A 23,491-nucleotide genomic window follows, 5' to 3' on the forward strand; every position below is an offset into this window, starting at 1 on the left:
ATTCAGTTGAAGTTCTTATAATCTGTATTCAGGATCATAATCCCTAGACTTCTTCTACCTTATCCTCCAGGTCCATTTCCAGTAGAATGTCCTTGCCATATATCCCTTATATGCCCCAATTACCAGCCTGTATCAGGACCAGCTTATTCACATTATTTACAATATCAATGTATTTACATATATATGCTTCCTAATTATACAATCAAATAATGCACAAATTGTCCCTTCTTTTTACCACCTTATGTATACTGTGAGAATCAAGTGCAATTTACAGAAATGTCTATCTTTGATTCATGAATTTGTGAGAATCCGGTCCTGTACATAATTTATTTATTTATTTATTCATTTATGTAGTTTTATTGAGTCAATGAGAATCTTTACTAAATACAGCCTGTGGCGAAACCCACCTCGCCACTGTGTTTTGGAGGGGGCTGTTTGCCAGCCTCCTGCCCTGGGATTATGGTCCCTTAAGTTATTGGGTCTTAAGGCACTTGGGACTGAGCCCTCTGTCCCTGGATTGCATCTTTTGCCTTACTTGCTTGGATTTTACTATTCCCATGGTGAGAACAATGGATGAAGCACATGGTGGGAACAATAGATAGCGGCCATTTTAACTCGCAGACCACTGCTTGACCCTCAACACGGAGCCTTGTCTTGTTCTTGGGGGGATTCCCTGTATGCTGTTAGAGACTGATTGCCAGGAGTGTAAGCTGATTGTATGCTCTTCCTGTTCGTCTGCTAGCAGCTATTCGCAAGGTACCAGTTTGGAGTGCTATTTTGTATCCAGTTCGGGAGTTTGGTGTTCTGCAGTAGCTGTGCCTGTCTCTCAGAAAGGGGCATATCCCCTAAACGTATTTTAACCCCTTGTCTGCTGAAACGGTCCGTTACAATTGGTGGCAAGCAGCGGGATCGTTCCTACAGCCAGAAGGACAGCTACAGGAGACACCATTTCTTTGGATTTTACAACTGAAGGGCAACGCATGTCTTAGTACAGCGACCCTAAAAGCACCAGGATGGAACCAGCAGTGGAGTACAGATACTCTGTTGAGGGATTTGACCGTATGATGTGGTTGCGGCTGAACTTCTTCGGACCCAATCCAGCTGAGAAATCCGTGAAGTTCGTGAGGAGTCTAGTGTTCAAAACCCTACTATACCGGTCAGCTCCATCGGAAGTTACAGTTGCGGGACAGAGGGAGCCCAGTCTCCATTCCCCAGCGGCAGTGTAAATTGCAGGGAATTGGGAGCCCAGTCTCCATTCCCCAGCGGCAGTGTAAAGTGCAGGGAGAGGAGAGCAGCGTCCTCCCTCCCCAGCGGCAGGCTGAGTTACAGGGGGCAGAGGTAGTTGTTCCTGCCCCCCAGCAGCAGAGTGATATGCCGGGAAGGCAGTGTGAAGTGCAGGGAGGGGAGAGCAGCGGCCTCCCTCCCCAGCGGCAGGCTGAGTTACAGGGGGCAGAGGTAGTTGTTCCTGCCCCCCAGCAGCAGCGTGATATGCCGGGAAGGCAGTGTGAAATGCAGGGAGAGGAGAGCAACGTCCTCCCTCCCCAGCGGCAGGCGGAGTTACAGGGGGCAGAGACAGTCGGTCCTGTCCCCCAGCGGCAGAGTGTCCAGCAGGGAATAGAGAGCCCAGTCTCCTTTCCCCAGCAGCAGGACACTGTATTCGGAGCGAAGACAGTCGGTCTCCCCCTCCAACAACCAGGCTCCAACCAGGCTTCTTCCATGGTAACGCTGGCACCAGGGCAGAGTACCGCTGATACCTGCCCACAAAGCAACCTCCACTCCAAGCCAGGGAGCAACACAGAGACCGGGAGTACCAGCTACCAATATAATCTTGGTGGATTCACTGGACAGAGACAGGCTACTAAATTCAACAGGTCCAGTATTGGGTTGTGGGTGGGCTGCCAGACTAACTCAGGTACCGACCGGCGTGAGGTCAGGTATCTGGTTAGTCTTCCCTGGGGGAGATGTGTGGCGAAACCAACCTCGCCACGGTGTTTTGGAGGGGGCTGTTTGCCAGCCTCCTGCCCTGGGATTATGGTCCCTTATGTTATTGGGTCTTAAGGCACTTGGGACTGAGCCCTCTGTCCCTGGATTGCATCATTTGCCTTACTTGCTTGGATTTTACTATTCCCATGGTGAGAACAATGGATGAAGCACATGGTGGGAACAATAGATAGCGGCCATTTTAACTCACAGACCACTGCTTGACCCTCAACACGGAGCCTTGTCTTGTTCTTGGGGGGATTCCCTGTATGCTGTTAGAGACTGATTGCCAGGAGTGTAAGCTGATTGTATGCTTTTCCTGTTCGTCTGCTAGCAGCTATTCGCAAGGTACCAGTTTGGAGTGCTTTTTTGTATCCAGTTCGGGAGTTTGGTGTTCTGCAGTAGCTGTGCCTGTCTCTCAGAAAGGGGCATATCGCCTAAAAGGATTTTAACCCCTTGTATGCTGAAACAGTCCGTTACACAGCCTGTTAATGTCAGCCGTCCGCTGCCCTCTTTAGCATCATATAGTGGATGTGGATTTGTGAATTTATTATGTTATTTTATATCACATTTGACCATATTATGGTATTTTATTAATAGAATTTTAATGTGGATCTGTGAATATATTATATTATCCTTTATCACAATTGACCATATTATAGCACTTTACTGATAGCATTTTTTATTATTATTTATTCTCCTCCGTATTGCGATGTATGTATGTTTATATATATATATATTTTTTTAAACCCTTGCAATTACGTATTTATGTATTGTTATATGCAACTTTTTTCTACATACCGTATTTTTCGCCCCATAAGACGCACTTTTCCCCCAAAAGAAATCGGGGGGAAATGCCCCTGCGTCTTATGGGGCGAATGCTGACAATTTAACATCGCTGGATGCGATGTAGAGTGAGCGGGGGCCGGGGGAGGGACTGGGAGGAGGAGCTGGGGGCCGGGAATAGCGGCGGGGCGGTGAAATCAATGTACTATAGCCCCGCCGCTCCGGTATACTAATATTAAATGTCTTATTCAATTAAAATGTATTAGATATGCCCCCTCACTCCTATATTGCTAATCGTACCTTAAATCCTATTCCTAGGTGCTGTAATGCAGGCCGGGCGGGCGGCAGCGTAACTCCTTGATGTCACGTGCCTGCGCCGCCTACTTTATGAATGAAGCAGGCGGCGCAGGCAAGTGACGTCAGCGAGTGACGCACCGGCCGCCCGGCCTGCATTACAGAATCTAGGAATAGAATTTAAGGTACGATTAGCAATATAGGAGTGAGGGGGCATATCTAATACATTTTAATTGAATAAGACATTTAATATTAGTATACTGGGGGCGGCGGAGGCGGGGGCGGGTGATCGAGCTGATCCGTGGATGGCACAGTTAAGGGGGGGGGGGGTCTGTGGATGCCACTGTTATGGGCTGGGGGGCTGTGGATGCCACTGTTATGGGCTGGGGGGCTGTGGATGGCACTGTTATGGGCTGGGGGGTCTGTGGATGGCACATATATAATAGTGCCACCCACAGATCCCCCCCTGTAACAGTGCCACCCACAGATCCCCCCTGTAACAGTGCCATCCACAGATCCCCCCTGTAACAGTGCCATCCACAGATCCCCCCTGTAACAGTGCCATCCACAGATCCCCCCTGTAACAGTGCCATCCACAGATCCCCCCCCCTGTAACAGTGCCATCCACAGATCCCCCCCCTGTAACAGTGTGTCAGTCATCCACAGATCCCCCCCCATAACAGTGTCCGTCATCCACAGATCCCCCCCATAACAGTGTCCGTCATCCACAGATCCCCCAATAACAGTGTCCGTCATCCACAGATCCCCCATAACAGTGTCCTTCACAGATCCCCAGTAATAGTGCCACCCACAGACCACCATTAGTTCCAAACCCACCAAAAGCACACCTTTTGGTTAAAAATAATTTTTTTCTTATTTTCCTCCCCAAAAACCTAGGTGCGTCTTATGGGCCGGTGCGTCCTATAGGGCGAAAAATACGGTAACTTTCTTTTTGGTTACCATTTTTTCATTTTATTATTAATTTTGTGATTTTTTAGACTTGAAAAACGAGTACATTGACTCCGAAACGCGTTGTCATTCACTAATAAAAGATCCTATATCTATCTACTGAGGTCGTGTCCTTGCGCCAGAAGGTATCACTTTTGGTGTACTGTCACAGTACACAAACCCCCCCCCATTGTGTTTCATATCATTCCTCTGGAGAATTGGCTACTCCACCTACGAGGATTGAGAGATACCGGCCGCACCGACCCCTTGTCCTCACGAGTGTTGTGCCTGCGTATGCACAACACCAAAAGGTGAGCACAACCATTGCTTTCTGACTTCCAAACATTTTTTAACAATCATACTACCCTATGAGCGCCTTCCCATTTTCTTTTGCCATATTTGAAGTAGGAGAGGAGGAGGATGATGAGGCAGCTCTTTACCTCAGTCCTTGGAAGTTACTTGTCCTCCTGTATGATCAGGACAGGTTTTGTGTGCATTAATAGGACAGCGGCCATTTTGTTTCTCCTAATGATTGCTCCCGAAACAAAATGAGCAATTATAAATAATGAAAAGTATATGGGAATATATTTACAATAAAGTAATATTTAAGTATTTTCATTTTCTAAATTCCTGGAGATCCCCTTTAAGAGAAACAAAATCAGAGTATTTCAGGTTTGACACCTTTTAATGGTTATCAAATATAGAGGTAATGATGTTACATAGCGAGCTTTTGAGACATCACCAGTCATCAGGCGGACTACAAGAATGAAGAAACAGCGCTATATATCCAATAAGAACAGAGACATGGGGGGATGAATGGACATAGTGGGGGCACCAGGTCTCTGAGACAACATCAATTTAGAGACCATAAAACTTTCACTCCCCTTATCTGTCAGATAATTAAGGACTAATTTGCAAGATGTTTGATATTCTGTTGTTTTTTGAATGTCCCTTCATCCCCCCATGTCTCTGTTCTTATTGTTTCCTCATACATCCTTGTAGGACGCCTGATGAAGGGACTGGTGATGTCTGGAAAGCTCGCTATGTAACCACACTGAACCATCGTTTGCCGGCAGCAGATCATGATTACAAAGCACGATCTGCCACCGACCAATGAGATTTAATTCTGTTGAAAGATTCCAATTACCCGGTGACCGAGCGTTTACTAGTTTATGCGGTAATTGGCGGCAGTATTAAACCTCATTCACACGTCTCTGTCCATGCTCAAATCCGTGAAAAGGTGGTCTATGATGGTCAATGAAAAGATGCCTCCATGAAGGATCAGTTTGTCTGTTTTTTTGCTGTCCGTGTGTCATTCCTGTTTCACAGACACTGTGCAGGTGAAAAATAATTTCCTCGCTCGTATCATTAGGAGACACAGGAGACCATGGGTACAGCTGCTGGCACTAGGAGGCGACACTAAGCAAAAAAGTGTTAGCTCCTCCTCTCAGCTATACCCCTACCAAGCCAGGGCTCCAGATGGCGACCAAAATGGTCGCCAATGCGACTTAGAATTTACAAATGGCGACAAGACTTTTTAGTCTTGTCGCCATTTGCGACTAGACCCTACGCGGCAGCTCTGCAGTTGAACAACGACGGGCACAGGAGATGATAGTTCTCTGCCGCCGCTGATGATCTTCTCAGTCTGAGTCAGCTCGGTCACAGCACACAATAGCAGAGCCGCTGGCAGCAGGGAGGGGAGGGGCTCGGGAGGAGTGTAATCTGATCCTAGAGTGGAAGCTGCTTCTGCCAGCCCCACCCCACCCCTCCCCGCCCACCAACCAATCAGAGCTGAGTCAGTTAGTCACAGCACACAATAGCAGAGCCGCTGGCAGCAGGGAGGGGAGGGGCTCGGGAGGAGTGTAATCTGATCCTAGAGTGGAAGCTGCTTCTGCCAGCCCCGCCCCTCCCCGCCCACCAACCAATCAGAGCTGAGGCAAGGCAAGCACTAGCAGCTCTGAGTCACTGACACAAGTGCAGGGAGTCTAAGAAAGAATCGGATGAGTCACAGGTTAAGAATCTAAAGACCCGACTTAGTTAGAGACTCATTCGATTCTTTCTTAGACTCCCTGTACAGTGTGCCCCCCCCAACACCCCAGTATAAGAACCATTGGTGGCACAGTGTGCCCCCCCCCAACAACCCAGTATAAGAAACATTAGTGGCACAGTGTGCCCCCCCAACACCCCAGTATAAGAAACATTGGTGGCACAGTGTGCCCCCCCAACTCCCCAGTATAAGAAACATTGGTGGCACAGTGCGCCCCCCCAACACCCCAGTATAAGAAACATTGGTGGCTTAGTGGGAAGTGCCAATGAGGGTTAAAAAAAAAAAAATTAACTCCCCTCCTCCAGTTGATCGCGTAGCTGCCGGTCTCCTGTTCTTTCTTCAGGACCTGTGGTGATGTCACTGAGCTCATCACATGGTCCATTACCATGGTGATGAATCATGTGATGAGCACAGTGATGTCACCACAGGTCCTTTGACAGGTCCTGAAGAAAGAACAGGAGACTATCAATTGGAGGAGGTGAGTTAATTATTTATTTTATTTTTATTTTTTAACCCTCATTGGCACTGCCCACTGCAGCCACCAATGTTTATTATATTGAGGGGGGGCACACAGCGCCACCAATGTTTATTATACTGGGGTGTTGGGGGGGGAGGTGCACACTGCGCCACCAATGTTTATTATATTGAGGGGGGGCACACTGCGCCCCCCAATGTTTATTATACTGGGGTGTTGGGGGGGGCACACTGCGCCACCAATGTTTTATATTGAGGGGGGGGGCACACTGCGCCCCCCAATGTTTATTATACTGCGGTGTTGGGGGGTGCGCACTGCGCCACCAATGTTTATTATATTGAGGGGGGCACACTGAGCCCCCCAATGTTTATTATACTGGGGTGTTGGGGGGGTGCGCACTGCGCCACCAATGTTTATTATATTGAGGGGGGCACACTGCGCCACCAATGTTTATTATACTGGGGTGTTGGGGGGGTGCGCACTGCGCCACCAATGTTTATTATATTGAGGGGGGCACACTGCGCCACCCATGTTTATTATACTGGGATGTTGGGGGGGCGCACTGCGCACCAATGTTTATTATATGGGGGGGCACACTGCGCCACCAATGTTTATCATACTGGGGTGTTGGGGGGGCGCACTGCGCCACCAATGTTAATTATATTGACCTTCTACTATGCATTGTGTATTAAGAATGCTATTATTTTCCCTTAGAACCATGTTATAAGGGAAAATAATACAGTGAATAGACTTTCATCCTAGCAACCATGAGTGCAAATCGCACCGCATCCGCACTTGCTTGCGGATGCTTGCGATTTTCACGCAGCCCCATTAGCTTCTATGGGGCCTGCGTTGCGTGAAAAACACACAACATAGAGCATGCTGCGATTTTCACGCAACGCACAAGTGATGTGTGAAAATCACCGCTCATGTGCACAGCCCCATAGAAGTCAATGGGTCCGGATTTAGTGCGGGTGCATTCCGGTATTTTGAATGCCAGATCCGGCACTGATACATTCCTATGGGAAAAAATGCTGGTTCCGGCATTCGGGCAAATCTTCTGTTTTTTTTCGCCGGAGATAAAAACGTAGCATGCTGCGGTTTTATCTTTTGCCTGATCAGTCAAAATGACTGAACGGAAGACTTCCTGATGCAAACTGAATGGATTGCTCTGTATTCAGAATGCATGGGGATAGGCCTGATCAGGTCTTTTCCGGTATTGAGCCCCTAGGACTGAACTTCGTGCCGGAAAAGAAAAACACTAGTGTGAAAGTACCCTAAAATATTAAGTTTAAATCCCCCCTTTCCCAATTTTACATATAAAATATATAAACAATAAATAAATAAACATATTACATAGCGCTGTCCAAACTATTAAATTATTAAAAAATATCTCCTATGCGGGGAGCATTCAACATTTTTTTTAGTCACCTTGTCACCCCAAAAAATAGGATAGGACTGTTCTATTATATATTTTTTGGTGTTTTTTGCGCGGTATTGAGTATCGCAATACTTTTTTATGGTGACGAAAGCGAATCAAAATTTTGGTATTAAAACAACCCTATGCCGATCCGATCAGAGTAGCGTTGTCACGATACCAAAATTTTGATTCGGTTTCGATTTGGCGACAAAAAATTTGATTTGGCTCCTAAATTTTTCAGTTCAGGAGCCAATGGCTACTAGGTATTTTTTTTTTGTCTGGAGCACTGCAAGCTAGTCAGTTTTAGCTTAGTGTCTGTAGGAGGCAGACCTTCCTGCTTTGCAGGGCATCTATCCTCCATTTTATTTATTATTTTAGTTTGTTATTTTACCTTTTTCCCCTTTAGGCATGGGAAACAGACACTGTGCCTCTCTGTTCCCCTCGATGAGACACCGTGCCTCTCTGTTCCCCTCACCGCCTGACCTCCCCCAAGAAGGCAAAGTGGACAAGGGCAGCCCAGCTCCCCTGCATCCCGCCAGCCATGGGATCACCTGCCTTTCTGCAGTGTCCCCTCCACTCCAGCCTCCCTACCACCTCGGTGCTAGCAGCTGAAGAGGTGACCCTACTGGTACCCCGAGGAGGAGTGAAGAGAAGAGGATGTAGATGGGGTGAGTATGGTGAACACCTCCCCTCTCCATTCCTCTCATCCTTCATTCCCCTCCTAACCTGGGTTTTCTCCTCTTTATTTCACCTAGTGCTTGCGCCCCTCCTCGCCCCCTCCACCTTCTTCCCTCCCAGACCTGCCGGTACCATTTCCCAGCGGTCGCATCCTCTCCTGGGCTGGCCGCTGCTTCTAACTACTGGGGATAGATTATGCCCGTCCAATGCCTTCTTAGTCCAGGGTTTGGGTATCTTACGGCCGTTTCTTCCGCCCCCTATTCCGGACAGAAGTTCTTCCAGTTGGCTTGCTACTACTAGGCCACAACTTCCATGATAAAAATAAAGGAATGTTCTCCAGCATCCATCAGTATTGGTCGTCTTTATTGTAGATTGGCATAACAGTACATGCTTAAATAAGTATGTGGAAAGATCAATGGTCCCAAGAGGATTACGGATTAAAAAAATTCCGACGACCATTTTTTCAGAAAGCTTTGTTATTAAATGGAATGACATCCTATCTGCCTGCTCACAGCAATTAATGACACTCATCGTTGAATATGAGGGAGAGAAATTGGTGTCAATTCAACAGGAGATCGATAAATGTAAGAGCCTACTGCAGAAATTTGAAATGACACCTCAATATCAAGAATTGGAGACCAAATTAGCAGCTTTGTTAAAAGAATGTGAGGAAAGTATCATGAACTTTAAACATACTAAATTTCAGCGCGATGTTTTTGACTATAGCAACAATCAAGTTTATGAATGGGGGCGTAGAGAGAATCCTCCATACACTCCCAAGCCCATTTTGAAAAAGCGCTATAATCAACTGTAAGGGATCGTCTCTTTTCAGGGGGTCACACTCAGATATCTCACCAGACAACGGATTTTCATGTCCAAACTGTGCATTTATTTTGACAGTCTTCTTATAAAGGATAGTCCAGTTATACATCACTGGGTGGGGTGAGGTTCCCGCACCGCCAACACTTGAAACACAAATAAACTCCTGCCCGTCTAGGCGCTACCTAAACACAATACGTCCCTACCTCACTCATAGAGCTCAGTTCACACATGGACAACATATGCGGCTTTCCTCAGCCAACATCAATACTGCAGCCTCCAGGCTGTGGCAACTCCAGTACCTTTTGGGGGAGTGTGGCCCAGTAGTCCTCCAGACGCTGGGCGTGCAACCCTCGTTCTCTAGGTCCTCCAAACCTCAGGCTATTCAAAGCCTTGTGGCCCCTCAGTCCTCCTGACTGAGATCACACACCGAGCCTCTGCTTCACAAAACAGTCTCGCTCTCCCTCCTCTGAGGCGCTTTATGCCAACCTGATTACATACAGCAGGCCTCACCTGTGATCACCTCAGGTAGAAAGGAAAACCCGTACTGGAAGGGTGTGGACTGGGAACCACCAAGCCTAGCCACCAGTCCAAGTAAAATCCAGCCCAGAAAATGTATACAGAAATGTCTCTGCAAACTATGCTTTGCTGAGACTACTGCCACTCTCTGGATTTTATCTGTCTCGCCCATCTGAGGTACCTGAAGTGGGACAACACACCTTCCAGCACTGTGTTACCACATATCCCCCCCTCTTCTTCAGACCGGAGGTCTGGGGATTTTCCCACATCGTACCATGCCCTCTGGAAGATGTGGTCAGTGTCACATATTTCTCTCTATTCTGCCACCCCCAGGCAAGCAGAGCTTGGTTTTTCATAAACACTGACTTTCTACCTAGCAGACAGTGTCTAAGGGAGTCCTCCTTCTCTTTGCTGGAGAACTTTTTCTTAGCTTTTTGGCTTGCTCCTTTTCCAGATTTCTTCTTAGGTCCACGACCTCTAACTTCTGCAATCTTTACAGCCGTGTTTTCCATGAGGAGCTCCCGCCTCCTCCTTTTGTTGGAGATCCGGCTGGTCAGTTTTATACCACCCTTTAGCCGCTCTGGTGTCACCTGGTGTTCACACTCGCTTTGTTTCTTTCTTCTATCAACAGATAACACTTCTCTCTTTTTTCTTTACTCCCCACAGGGTTTAGCTCAGGTTTGTCTTCAGTTTCAGAGTCTTCTGCTTCTTCAGAGTCTTCTGCGTCTTTCAATGGTCATTTCCCTTACACATTCACTTAAAGGGAAAGGTACAAGTTCTGCAGGAGTTTTTGCACTCTCTGCAGAAGTGTCTCCATTACTCCACAACTCCCAAAACAAGGGGAAATCACGGCCCAAAACTACATCATGCGCAAGCTTGTTTGCAACCCCAAACGTATAAGTCCCAGTTCCCACTGGAGTCTCGCACTCAGTGAGAGCCACCGGATAGTCCTTACTATCCGCATAATTGTTCCGCACATAATCCCCAGCTACCAAGCTGGCATGTACCAGGCTCATCTGGCACCTTGCGTCCAACAACGCCTGGACTGAACTGCCATTCACCACAATGTTGCACATTTTCGGCGCAGTCTCTAGTCCCAGTGTCTCAACACCTCCTGGCCCAGCATATAGCAACTGCCGCCGGCTCACACCACAGTTCAAGGTCTCTGAGGTACCAGGGCCCCGGTCAGTCACATGCCCAACCTCCAGAGCCGTGCTCACTGTCACGTGGTCTGCTACACCAGCAATTACAGGAACAACCCATTGTCGCCTCGGGTTCATCCCTCTCATGTGCGATACGTCCATCTCCACAGTAGACATCCTTTTCCGGGATAGCAGAGCTGTCTGTGTATAGCAGTGCTGTGTGTGTACCAGAACTGTGTGTGTCGCACACAAATACTTAAAAATACCCCAGCAGGAGAAGCAGCGTGGCCGGACACCACAGAGCAGTGACAGGAGACACATTTATTTGGAGGTACATTAATGAGGGCACCACATGCACCATCGCTGGTTGTTACACCTGAAGTTCCGGACCTCGACGCCTCCACTTCACTAAACCGCATTCCCTTCATAGAGGATCTAGAAAATACGTTTTCTTATTTTCCGTTGTCTAAACCTGGGGTGCGTCTTATAAAGGGGAAATCCAGTATATGACATATAATCCTATATGTTGTGTAGATGATAATACCGCCATACTGTGGTCACATGACTCGCTGCTCATGTAACACTAATAGATGGATGTGTCCACCCTCGTGTGAAGGTTTCCAGTTTCTCATTATATCAATACAATGTCAGGAAATGTCAGGAAAACCCTCGGCAGCCGCAGGTCCCCTGACAGCCACTAGGTGGCGCACACAGACTCATGTAGCAGGAGATCTCATCTCACTGAGAGCCCTGTCACCTGTCTGAGCCGTATATTATACCTATACTACAATATAAAGTACCGCCACATACTGCACTCGTCATGCCACATCACAGTGTGCCACATCAGAAGCTTTAACCCCTTCAGGACCAGCCTAATAGAGGAAATGCTGGGGCACTAATAGTGATACAGATGAAGAGACGCGTTCTCTACTGGAGCCCGATATGTGATGATGTCACGTGTGGTTATAGACGTGTCACAATGTAGGCTGTGATGTGCGGCTTTATACTGTGACACGTGGCAGGCGGACAGCGCGCAGAATGCTGCTGAAGCCTCCAGCTTTACATGCCGATACATACGCGGTGAGATCCCAGGCGGCCACAAACTGCAATCTGCAGCGCCCCCCAGAGGCCGCGGTCACACACAGCTTTTACTGGTGATTTCTGAGATTTGGTGATTTTTGCAGTAAAGGTCTATGGAAAGTATCAGACAGAAGAGTTTTATTCCTGGAGTTTTTCTAATTATGTGTTTTTTCTGCCTCTTTTCAGCAGCGCGGCGTGCTGGAGATCTGGCGGTTTTACATCTTTCACTATAGAGGAAAAACATTTCACAGACGTCCAGAAAGAAACGCGGCTGAAAACGGACAAAATCTGTTCTGTCACCTGCTGATGTTGCTGCGTTTTTTTTATTTTTATTTTTTTGTGAATAATAAAACATTTCTAAAGTGCGGCTGAGTTCTGACCCCGTACGGGCGGATTAACACGCCAGTGATCTGTCCGTGTCCTCCGTGGACCGCTCACGTGTCCATAGATTTCCCTGTGTTCCCTCATACACCCTTGTCTGTCCACACCCCGCGGGTCAGTGCAGGAACGGAGACATACAGAACTCCGTATAGTCGCCATATAAACCGCAGGCGCCATCGCGTTCTGTCTGTTCTCATCCACTGCACAGAAAGTGCATTACAGTTACTATTACAGTTACAAGAGAAAAAAACTAAAAAATCTTAAAAAGATACAAATTCTAATCTCCCCCTTTCCCGATTTTACATCTAAAAATAAAGAATAAAAAATAAACATAATTGGTGTCGCCGCCTCCGAAAATGTCCGAACTATTAAACTGTACAAGTGATTGTCCCGCACAGCGATCGCTGGTTTTTGGTCACTTCACCCCCTGAAAATAATAAGAAAATAAAAAGATCAAAAAGTTATTTGTGACCCAAAATGTCACCAATAAAAACTACAGCTCGCCCGGCAAAAACCGCCTCCGCCCTGTAGATGGAGATAGAAAGCGGCCATGGGGTCCGGATACGGCCGGGAAGGACATTCAGATTTATCAAAGGTTTTTATTACTTTAAAAAACAGTAAAATATAAAAGAAACCATATAAATGTGGTATTGCTGTAATTGTACCGATCCTCAGGACAGGGTCGTCAGGTCAGTTTTGGCGCACCGGCAACACCGTAAAAAAAAACAACATAAAAAAAATGGAGGAATTGTAGCCCCAAAAAGAATGTTTTCCGGTGTTTTCAGTACAAGTTCTGGTAAATTAAATGGAGCCATTAAACCTCCATCTTGCGCCTCATGCACACGACCGTAGTCTCAGTCTGCAGCCGATCTGCGGTTCTGATGTAGACCCATTAATCTCATCGGGGCCACAAGACGTGCGGACATTACACCGTGTGCCCCCCACACCCTGAAGTCTGTCCTGTGGTCTCGGAAAACATAAAACGTCCTATTCTTCTCCATTTCGAGGACAGGAATAGAACTTTTCTCTAGACGGACCGCAAAATACAGCAGCGCATGAAGCCCTCAGACGGCAACGCGAACGGAAAAGTAAAAACGTTCTGGTTCTTAGAAGTCGGGAAAAAATCTCAGTGATGTGGAGAGAAGATGATAAATCTGCTGCAGATGATGCTTCTATACAGACTGTGCCGCCATCAGGGGCGCAGGTAAGGGGGGCGGTGGGCGCTGACACCACTAGACCTGGGGCATTAGTCAGACATTAGTAGACGTCACATATCAAGGAGCGGTCAGCAGTTTATCTCATAGACATAACAATGGTGCGGAGCATAAAATAGAATAAGCTCCATGTATAACGTGTGCCCCACATGTCTCCGTCCTGTACACATCTCTTATACTCACTGTAATGTCTCTATCCTGCAGGCCGGACCGGACAGAGCCGCCATCAAGTCACCGAAGTGAGGACCAGACAGAGGGTTATAAGACAGGTCCAGTATCTTCAGGGACTGGTTATTCCTTATTCCAGATGCCAACTGGATGCAGGAAGTGCCTGGTAGATCATTATGACCCAATCTGTAAGAATAAGAAGAGGAGATGTGGGTGAGGCGTCCACAGAGCGTTAGTATAAAGTCTGTAGATTGTGACTGTGGAGAGAAAATGTCCCCGGCTGTTAGTAAAATCCATAAATGTCATCACTAGAAGCCGCCTCTTGTGTGTGGTGGATGTCAGGAATGGCGGCAGCTGTATGACATGTCCATGTCCTAGAAATCCAGAACCCTGAGGAGTGTCCTCACTTTATGGCATGTCATAAATCAGCGATGATGGCAGCACATGAATGTACAATAGTCATAAAGCTGGAGGAACTTGTGTCATCAGCTGCTGAGAGCTCTCCTTCCTCCATCATCTGTGGCCCTCAGTCTGTGGCCCCCATTCTCCTACCTCCACCATCTATTGTGGCCCTCAGTCTGTAGCCCCTGTGTCCTCTATTCTCCTTCTTCTACCATCTATTGTGGTCGCTGTGGCCTTCATTTTCCTTCCTCCGCTATCTATTTTGGTCTTTGTGGCCTTCATTCTCCTTGCTCCATCATCTATTGTGGTCCCTGTGGCCTCCTTTCTCATTCCTCTATCTGGCCTTCAGTCTGTAGCCTCCATTCTTCTTCCTTCACCATCTATTTTAGGCCCTCAGTCTCCTTCTTCCAACATCTATTGTGGTCCCTCTGGCCTACATTCTCCTTCCTCCACCATCTATTGTGGCCCTCAGTCTGTGGCCTCCATTTTCCTTCCTCCACCATCTATTAAAGGGTTTCTACCACTTTGATTACACATAATTAGGTGTCAGACACTAGCGATCCGCTAGTGTCTGCTCTGTCAAACAATGCTGCTATAAGAGCTTTTGGGGCAGCCGTTTACCTAAAAAAAAGCACTTATATTGATATGTTAATGACCCTCTAGGTGTTATGGGGGCGTCATTAGCACCTAGAGGATCGGTCTACCTCTCAAGATGCCGCCGCCCAGCGCCTCCCTCCAGCCCGCCCATCTCCTCCGGAATGCGATGAAACGGACGACTTCACGCGCATGCGCCGTGCGCGGCTGTATTCGGCGCATGCGCAGTGAATGTCCGGCCGCTTCCCTGCTCAGACATCTCCACTGCGCCTGCGCCGATGGGGCACTATGACGTCATCGGCGCAGGCGCAGTGGAGATGTCTGAGCAGGGACGCGGTCGGACATTCACTGCGCATGCGCCGAATACAGCCGCGCACGGCGCATGCGCGTGAAGTCGTCCGTTTCATTGCATTCCGGAGGAGATGGGCGGGCTGGAGGGAGGCGCTGGGCGGCGGCATCTTGAGAGGTAGACCGATCCTCTAGGTGCTAATGACGCCCCCATAGCACCTAGAGGGTCATTAACATATCAATATAAGTGCTTTTTTTAGGTAAACGGCTGCCCCAAAAGCTCTTATAGCAGCATTGTTTGACAGAGCAGACACTAGCGGATCGCTAGTGTCTGACACCTAATTATGTGTAATCAAAGTGGTAGAAACCCTTTAAGGTCCCTGTGGCCTCTATTCTACTTTCTCCACCATCTATTTTGGTCCCTGTGGCCTTCCTTCTCCTTCCTTCATCATCTATTTTGGCCCTCAGTCTGTGGCCCCATTGTCCTTCCTCCATCTATTGTGGCCCTTAGTCTGTGACCCCATTGTCCTTCCTCCATCTATTGTGGCCCAAAGTTTGTGGCCCCCGTGGCCTCCATTCTCCTTTCTCCACCATCTATTGTGGTCCGTGTGGCCTCCAGTCTCCTTCCTCCGCCATCTATTGTGGTCCTTTGGTCCTTGTGGCCTCCAATCTCCTTCCTCCGCCATCTATTGTGGTCCTTTGGTCCTTGTGGCCTCCATTCTCCTTCCTCCACCATCTATTGTGGCCTTCAGTCTCTAGCCCCTGTGTCCTCCATTCTCCTTTCTCCACCATCTATTGTGGTCCCTGTGGCCTCCATTCTCCTTCAACCACCATCTATTGGGGACCCTGTGGCCTCCATTCTTCTTCCTCCACCATCTGTTGTGGCCCTCAGTCTGTGGCCTCCATTCTCCTTCCTCCACCATCTAATGTGGCCCTCAGTCTCCTTCCTCCACCATCTATTGTGGCCCTCAGTCTCCTTCCTCCACCATCTATTGTGGCCCTTGTGGCCCCCGTTCTCCCCCTCACATTACTACAGGACACATGTGGCCCTCGCTCAGTCAGGTATTTGGGGGATGGATTATTAGTAGACATTACACTACATTCAGGGTTTCTCTGGATTCTGCTGGTATTGATTATTACTTATTGATAACGAGCAGTAATCGTCTCCATTCTGAGTAAATTACAGCCGGGGTCATCAGTAATAATACCGCCATACAGCTGTAATGTAGCACAGGCAGAGATGAGCGCTCTATGGCGGTAAGGGCTCATGTACATATTACAGCTCTGTATAACCTGGGAGTTGCTCAGACCCATAATCCGCCCCATAGAAGCAGATGTGTCCTTCCTGTCCCTCCAGATGTCTCTCAGGACATGTATAAGGCCGATTCATTGGCCTGGATTTGTGGGAGGGGCTGGGCTGCCTACTTCAACGGCTAGCGCCCCTCCCACCTCGTACGTCGTGCCAGTGTTCCTGAGCGCACGTACCTGGATTCGATCCTGCAGGCGAGGGTAAGGAGCCGTTCTGGTCCGGTCAGCACGGTCGGCCCCTTGGTGAGTGGGGACCCCGTGCTCCGGACGCACTTGTGACGGGACAGGGGCTCTCCTCCTCCCCCCTTCCGGGTGCTGGATAGTCGCGGCAGCCGGGGGCGGAGCATGCTGGGGAGCTCTTCGCTCCGGTATGATCCAGGGGGCCGCGCTGGTTCCCCACGTGGCGGAGCGCACAGCCGGCGGTGGGTCAGCCCCTTAGGCGAAGGGGGGCACCCCTGCACTGGGCGCTCTGCCTGGGAGCAGTGTGGCCTCCCACGTGGCTCGCATGTTTTCCGGCAGGGGGTGGAGCCGTGATGTTAGGGCTGCCCCTACCCGGCTCTATGTCAGGGGGTTGCGCTGGTTCCCCACGCGGTGGAGTGCCCAGCCGGCGGGGGGTCAGCCCCTTAAGCAACGGGGGCCCCCCCGCACTGGGCGCTCTGCCAGGGAGCAGCGCGGCCCCCCTCGTGGCACACATGTTTTCCGGCGGGGGGCGGAGCCGAGATGTTTAGGGCCGCCCCCACCCGGCTCTATGTCAGGGGGTTGCGCTGGTTCCCCACGCGGTGGAGTGCCCAGCCGGCGGAGGGTCAGCCCCTTAGGCAATGGGGGGCCCCCGCACTGGGCGCTCTGCCAGGGAGCAGCGCGGCCCCCCCCGTGGCACGCATGATTTCCGGCGGGGGGCGGGGTCATGATGTTAAGGCCTCCCCCTGCCCGGCTCTATGTCAGGGGGTTGCGCCGTGTCCCCACGTGGTGGAGTGCCCAGCCGGCGGAGGGTCAGCCCCTTAGGCAATGGGGGCTCCCCCGTACTGGGCGCTCTGCCAGGGAGTGGTGCGGCCCCCCACGTGGCAACATTTCACTGACCGGTAGGGGCGGGGTCCACGTTAGTCAGGGGTTCCCCCCTTACCGGTTTATGCCAGGGAGCTACGCCGCTCCCCACGTGATAGAAACGCCCAGCTGGCAGGTGGGTCGGCCCATAGGTGTTGGAGGGCACCCCCGCACTGGGCGCTCTATCAGGGAGTCGCGTGTGCTCCCCACGTGGCTCACGAACGGTGTTGGTGTAGGGCAGGGGGCCACCGCACAGGAAGGTTCCCCCTGCGCTGTCCCAAGATGCCAGGGAGCTTCGCGCTCCCCACGCGGTTATCATTGAGAGGCGTGGGCGACGCGGTGGCCCTGCCCCTCACCTGCATTAAAGTCTGGCACGGGCCGCCGTGCCGCATAGATAGGCAGGGATCCGTGATATACCAGAGTCAGTCCGGGGGAACAAATGTTAGCCTCCGGCTAGCCTCCTCCTACCGGCTGCTCACAAGGTTCACTACTACGTTTTTCATGTTTTACTTATTCGCCTGGTTCTTTGCTACGCGTACACAGAGTTGATGCTTATCGTTTTGCTTCCAGGTCCTAGTCTGTTTTACTTACGTCCTGAGGTTGAGGCCTGTCGGCAAGGTAGTTGGGGTGCATGTGGGGGAAGGGGGAGTAGAGGCCGTACAAGCGGGGTTGTGTCTCATGCACTGTCTCACGTTCAGGTTGCATTGTTTCACAAGCTCCCCGCGGTGGTCATTCTGTAGGTTTTCTAAGCTGGTAAGTATATCATATTCTCTCTGTGTGGTACTTCTGGGTGTCGGTTACGGTCCACTTCCTCACGGTCCTTCTGGTGTCAGTGTGTGGAGCTACACGGGGGCGGGTCACCTTTCTATACACGGCTGAGCAGGTCACTAGTGCTGGCGGTTGTCCAGTGCAGTCGGTCATTTACGTTACTGTTTCCACAGCTGTGATGTCGCACGCATCGGACATCGTCGAGGCGTCTGTGGACGAGAATGTGGCAGGGATGTCTGAAGGGGGTAGTATACCGTCGCTGAGAGCATGGACTATCCCTAGGCTCCTGTCGGAACTGACAAAGAGGGGTATCCCCTTCCCGGCTGCCGCCAGGAAGGCGGAATTTTACCGATTGTGGAAAGACTCTGTGACGTCCAGTCAAGACGTTCTCCCCATGTCCACGGTGCAAACATCGCTCGCGCAGCTGCACGTCATGTTGAACGGCCTGACGGCAGCTGTTACTTCCATTCAAGCAAGGTTGGAGTCAGTTGAGTCTCGCGACTCGGTCGTTCCCGCTCCCCCCCCTGAGGTTCCGGTCGCTACTACCTCTGCTGTAGGGGAAACCCGTACTACCCTGGCCGTTCCCAATGTGGCCCCCTCTCATTTTGTCCCGACCAACGTCAGGAAAGACATCCTAGAGGGTAGGGATATCAACCTTGCTTCTTTACTAATTGCCTCCAGGGATTTGTCCGATAATAAGGTTATAGCTTGCGGGGAAGTCTCGGTGGTACTGAGAGGCCGTGACCACAGGCTTAACCGCAAATTAACCATCCCGGAATTTGTTATGGCTTTTAGCCTTTTCAGAGATGTTATATGTTCTGCTAGGCCGGACAGGAGGGAGGAACTTGATCTGTACCTTTTTCGCGTAACAGAATTGGGTCATAAGTACTGAGGGGTTTCGTTCTATGATTATCATTGTTCTTTCTCAGCCAAGGCAGCAGCGGCTTTTACCCAGTTCGGATATGTCACGGATTGGTCCAACTTGGATACTGAATTATTTTGTCTGCATTTTGCAGGTCTTAAAGCTCCCTCCTGTTCGGCCTGTCAGTCCATCTTCCACGCCACCGAGTGGTGCCACAAATCAGCCGCCGGTACACCGTCATACCCTTCTGGCTCGTCGGCTGGGCCACTTGATGTGTTCAGACCTCCTAGCTCAGTCGCCAAGTTAGGCCGGCCCATTGTTCAGTTGGGTAGGGCCCAGATTTGTAATAATTATAATTTCGGGTCTTGTAATTTTGGTCAATGCCGTCTGTTACATATCTGTACCAATTGCTTTAGGGCCCACCCCAGAGTCGCATGCTCATTAAAATCAGTTAAAGCCTACATGAGTGTGGTCAATACCGATTGTTTACAAAGGTTTTTGCTAGGACACCATAATTCAGGGTTCGTGCAGTTTCTAGTTGCTGGATTCTGCAAGGGCTTTCATACAGGGTTAATCACGACACCCGAACACACGTATGAGTGCAAGAACCTCCAGTCTGCCGACAGGAATTCTGAGTCTGTAGACAAACGAATAGAGTCCGAGTTGGGTAAAGGTTTCTTGATCGGTCCTTTCGCAGTGCCCCCCTTTCAGCGGTGGAGAGTTAGTCCCGTGGGGGTGGTCACGGGCAAATTTAGTAAGAAGGAGAGACTCATTATCGATCTGTCAGCCCCACATGGTTCCCATGTCCCTAGTCTTAACTCCCTTATCCCTTCTGAGGAAGTGGGCATGAGGTATTCTTCCATCGATCAGGCCATCGCCATTATTTTGCAGTTAGGGCCCGGAGCGATGTTGTCCAAAGCTGATATTTCGGACGCCTTTAAGTTACTTCCCATTATGCCAGCGCTCTGGCAGTGGCACGGCGTTAAGTGGAAGGACCAATATTATTTCTCCACCAAGCTCACCTTCGGTTCTAAGAGCAGCCCCTGGCTCTTTGATCAGTTGGCTCAGGCCCTTCATTGGATCCTGGAACATAAAGTCCGCTGCGAGTTTGTCATCCATTATCTTGATGACTTCCTGCTGATTGAGAGGCCAGGGGCAGCTCCCCTAGGTTTGGGGGAGTTACTGAGGTGTTTCTCCCAGTTAGGTGTACCAGTCTCCCCCAAGAAAGTTGAAGGCCCGTCCACTGTCATCACCTTCCTGGGCATTGAGCTAGACTCGCAGGACATGTTAGCCAGGTTGCCATCTGACAAGTTAGTTAGAATTAGGGAAGTCATCCACAGGTTTTCCGTCACAACGGTGGTCACCAAGGCGGACTTACAGTCGCTACTGGGTATGTTGAATTTGGCCATGCGCATCATCCCGCAGGGCAGGTCATTCATCTCCCGCTTGCTGGTGCTCCTTGCCACGGCCCCGGAACAAGACAGCCCAGTGCGGCTGGACAGTCAAGCCTTGGCAGACCTTCACATGTGGGACCACTTTCTTTGCCAGTGGAATGGGGTGTCTTTGTTTATCCCTGAGTTGTCCAGTCAATCCCCTGTAGTGTTTTCAGATGCGGCTGCCAGCTCAGGGTTTGCTGCTATTTTTGGCACCCACTGGGTCGCTGACGAATGGCCGGCTGAGGTGAGACAGATCCCAGGTTTCCTACAAACCTCAGCGCTGTTCGAACTGTACCCCATCGTGGTAGCCGCCCATGTGTGGGGCAGTAGCTGGGTAAATCGCTCTGTCTTATTCGTTACAGATAACGCTGCGCTGGTAGACGTGTTGAATAGTGGGTTGTCTAAATCATCGCAAGTCATGTGTTTCCTGAGACGTTTAGTTCAACTCTCCCTTCATTATCATTTCCGTGTCTACAGCACGCATGTACCAGGCTCACAGAACGTGGCTGCTGACGCTTTGTCAAGGGCTAATTTCTCCCTTTTCTTACAGGTCATGCCAGAGGCAGATGTCGTGGGCGCTACCGTCCCTCCCCACGAGTCATTAATACTAATGTGACCAGCCACCTTGAGACGGCCCACGCTTTAATAGCCAAGTCCCTTTCACTAAACACGACCAGGGCATATAACACCGGGTGGAGGGTATTTTGCAGGTTTCAGCAGGAGTGTCCTCAGGGGGAGTCCAGTTTCGTGGAGTTTATCCTTGCTTTCATTGGCTACTGCCACTCAGAGCTTAGGCTGTCCCTCAACACAGTGAAGACATATTTGTCGGGGGTACAACATTTCCTCTCGGTCAGTCATCCTGAACGGGCATCGGTTTTCTCCATACATGCTGTCAAAGCTGCGTTGAGAGGTCTGGGCAGATGTGGATCTGGAGGCCTAGTGCGCAGACAAGCTGTCACCGGACTCCTTTTCCGTAACTTGTCCGATGTCCTAGACAGGAGCCCTTTTGGGGCCTTGCCCAGCCTGGTGCTTAAATCCACCATCTATTTAGCTTTCTATGGCTTCTTGAGACCTGGGGAGTTTACTTGTTCTCCTGGTAGTGGCAGGTTTCTCGCGGTCAGCCAGTTGGTTCCGAGCACTGAGGGTTACGTGCTACTACTCAGGACGTCCAAGACCTCGCAGGTGGGTCCCCCAGTTCCTGTGTCCTTTTTCCCCACGTCTCACCAGTGGTGCCCCGTCACAGTCTTCCGTCAGCTGCAGTCAGCATTAACTGGGTATGGTCCGGATAGTCCTTTATTGCCGTTCGGAGTAACGCCATTCACTACTCATCAGTTCGCGTCCCATGTACGCTCCTTAGTGGCCAGTTTGGGCGGTGATCCAGCTGTGATCTCAGGACACTCATTTCGCATAGGTGCCGCGTCTGCGGCCTCCAAGAATCAGGTGCCAGCGCATGTCATCCAGAAGTTAGGGCGTTGGCGCTCCGCGTGTTTTAGCCGTTATGTACCTCATCCCAAAGCTGAGATGTCTATGGCTTTTCAAAGTTTGGTCTTGTGACTTATGTTGTAATAAATTATTCCTGCTAACCAGTGTGTCTTTTGCCCTCTTTCAGGCGTCCCCACTACGGCGCGGTTGCGGCATAACTCTAACCGCCTAGGGTACAGGGTAGTTAGGTAGGGCGGGGGCGCTCTCCTGGTTGCCACGACCACAAATGACACCTCCTCCATGTGGAGGCACAATGCAGGTTCTGATGAGGTCAGTCCAGGAACACTTACCTGTGTGTTATCCGGGGAGGGGGTCACTGCTCCCCAGGGCCGGTGCAAGGATTTTTGCGGCCCTAGGCAAGATAAAAATTGCAGACCCCACCTTATCAGATGAGCTGCCCATATCATGACATCACATATGTTCCACCCCTTTCTCAGCTTTTAAATTAAAAGAACTGCTATGTTTCCCTTAGGGTTAATCCAGCTTCTTGTAGCTGTCTCTTTTTGCGGAACGGAATTGCGGACCCATACATTTCTATGGGATCCGCAATTCTGATCCTGAAAAAAATAGAACATGTCCTATTCTTGTCTGCAATAGCGGACAAGAATAGGCATATTCTCTTAGTGCCCGCAAAATGCGGAACGCACATTGCTGCTGTCCGTGTTTTGTGGATCCGCAAAACACACATGGACGTGTGAATGGACCCTAAATGTGAGGTAAATTAGTTTCCAATGTAGCATTAATAACTAAACAATTACATAATAAACATATTGCATTGTCTACTGATCACCAGGACAATAAGATGATCTGGTCTCTGGCTGCAGTCTGGCTCTGGGGACTCCCTTGTCACTCTCTTCTCCCCCCCCCACTTGTCACTCTCATTCCAGCCCCCCCCTCCCTTGTCACTCTCATTCCAGCCCCCCCTCCCTTGTCACTCTCATTCCAGCCCCCCCTCCCTGGTCACTCTCATTCCAGCCCCGCCTCCCTTGTCACTCTCATTCCAGCCCCCCCCTCTCTTGTCACACTCATTCCAGCCCCCCTCCCTTGTCACTCTCTTTACCCCCCTCCCTTGTCACTCTCATTCCAGCCTCCCCCCTCCCTTGTCACTCTCATTCCAGCCTCCCCCCTCCCTTGTCACTCTTATTGCAGCCCCCCTTCCTTGTCACTCTCATTGCAGCCCCCCTTGTCACTCTCATTCCAGCCCCCCCTTCCTTGTCACTCTCATTCCAGCCCCCCCTTCCTTGTCACTCTCATTCCAGCCCCCCCTTCCTTGTCACTCTCATTGCAGCGCCCCCGTTCCTTGTCACTCTCATTGCAGCCTCCCCCCTTCCTTGTCACTCTCATTGCAGCCTCCCCCCT

At 50.1% G+C, this 23,491-nt stretch overlaps 1 protein-coding gene across 1 annotated transcript in view; it reads right to left on the reverse strand.

Annotated features, from left to right (window-relative positions):
• LOC122924132 (ribonuclease inhibitor-like) overlaps positions 1–23,491 on the reverse strand; it is a gene marked incomplete at its 5' end in the record, with an annotated part of 104,098 nt that overhangs the window by 7,123 nt on the left and 73,484 nt on the right. The window contains one exon of the mRNA XM_044275062.1: positions 13,967–14,137. Within this exon, the coding sequence (XP_044130997.1) occupies positions 13,967–14,137 (171 nt within the window). The remainder of the gene's footprint in view (positions 1–13,966; positions 14,138–23,491) is intronic.

The sequence above is a fragment of the Bufo gargarizans genome, unplaced genomic scaffold, assembly GCF_014858855.1.
Source record: "Bufo gargarizans isolate SCDJY-AF-19 unplaced genomic scaffold, ASM1485885v1 original_scaffold_832_pilon, whole genome shotgun sequence".
Taxonomy (NCBI): Eukaryota; Metazoa; Chordata; class Amphibia; order Anura; family Bufonidae; genus Bufo; species Bufo gargarizans.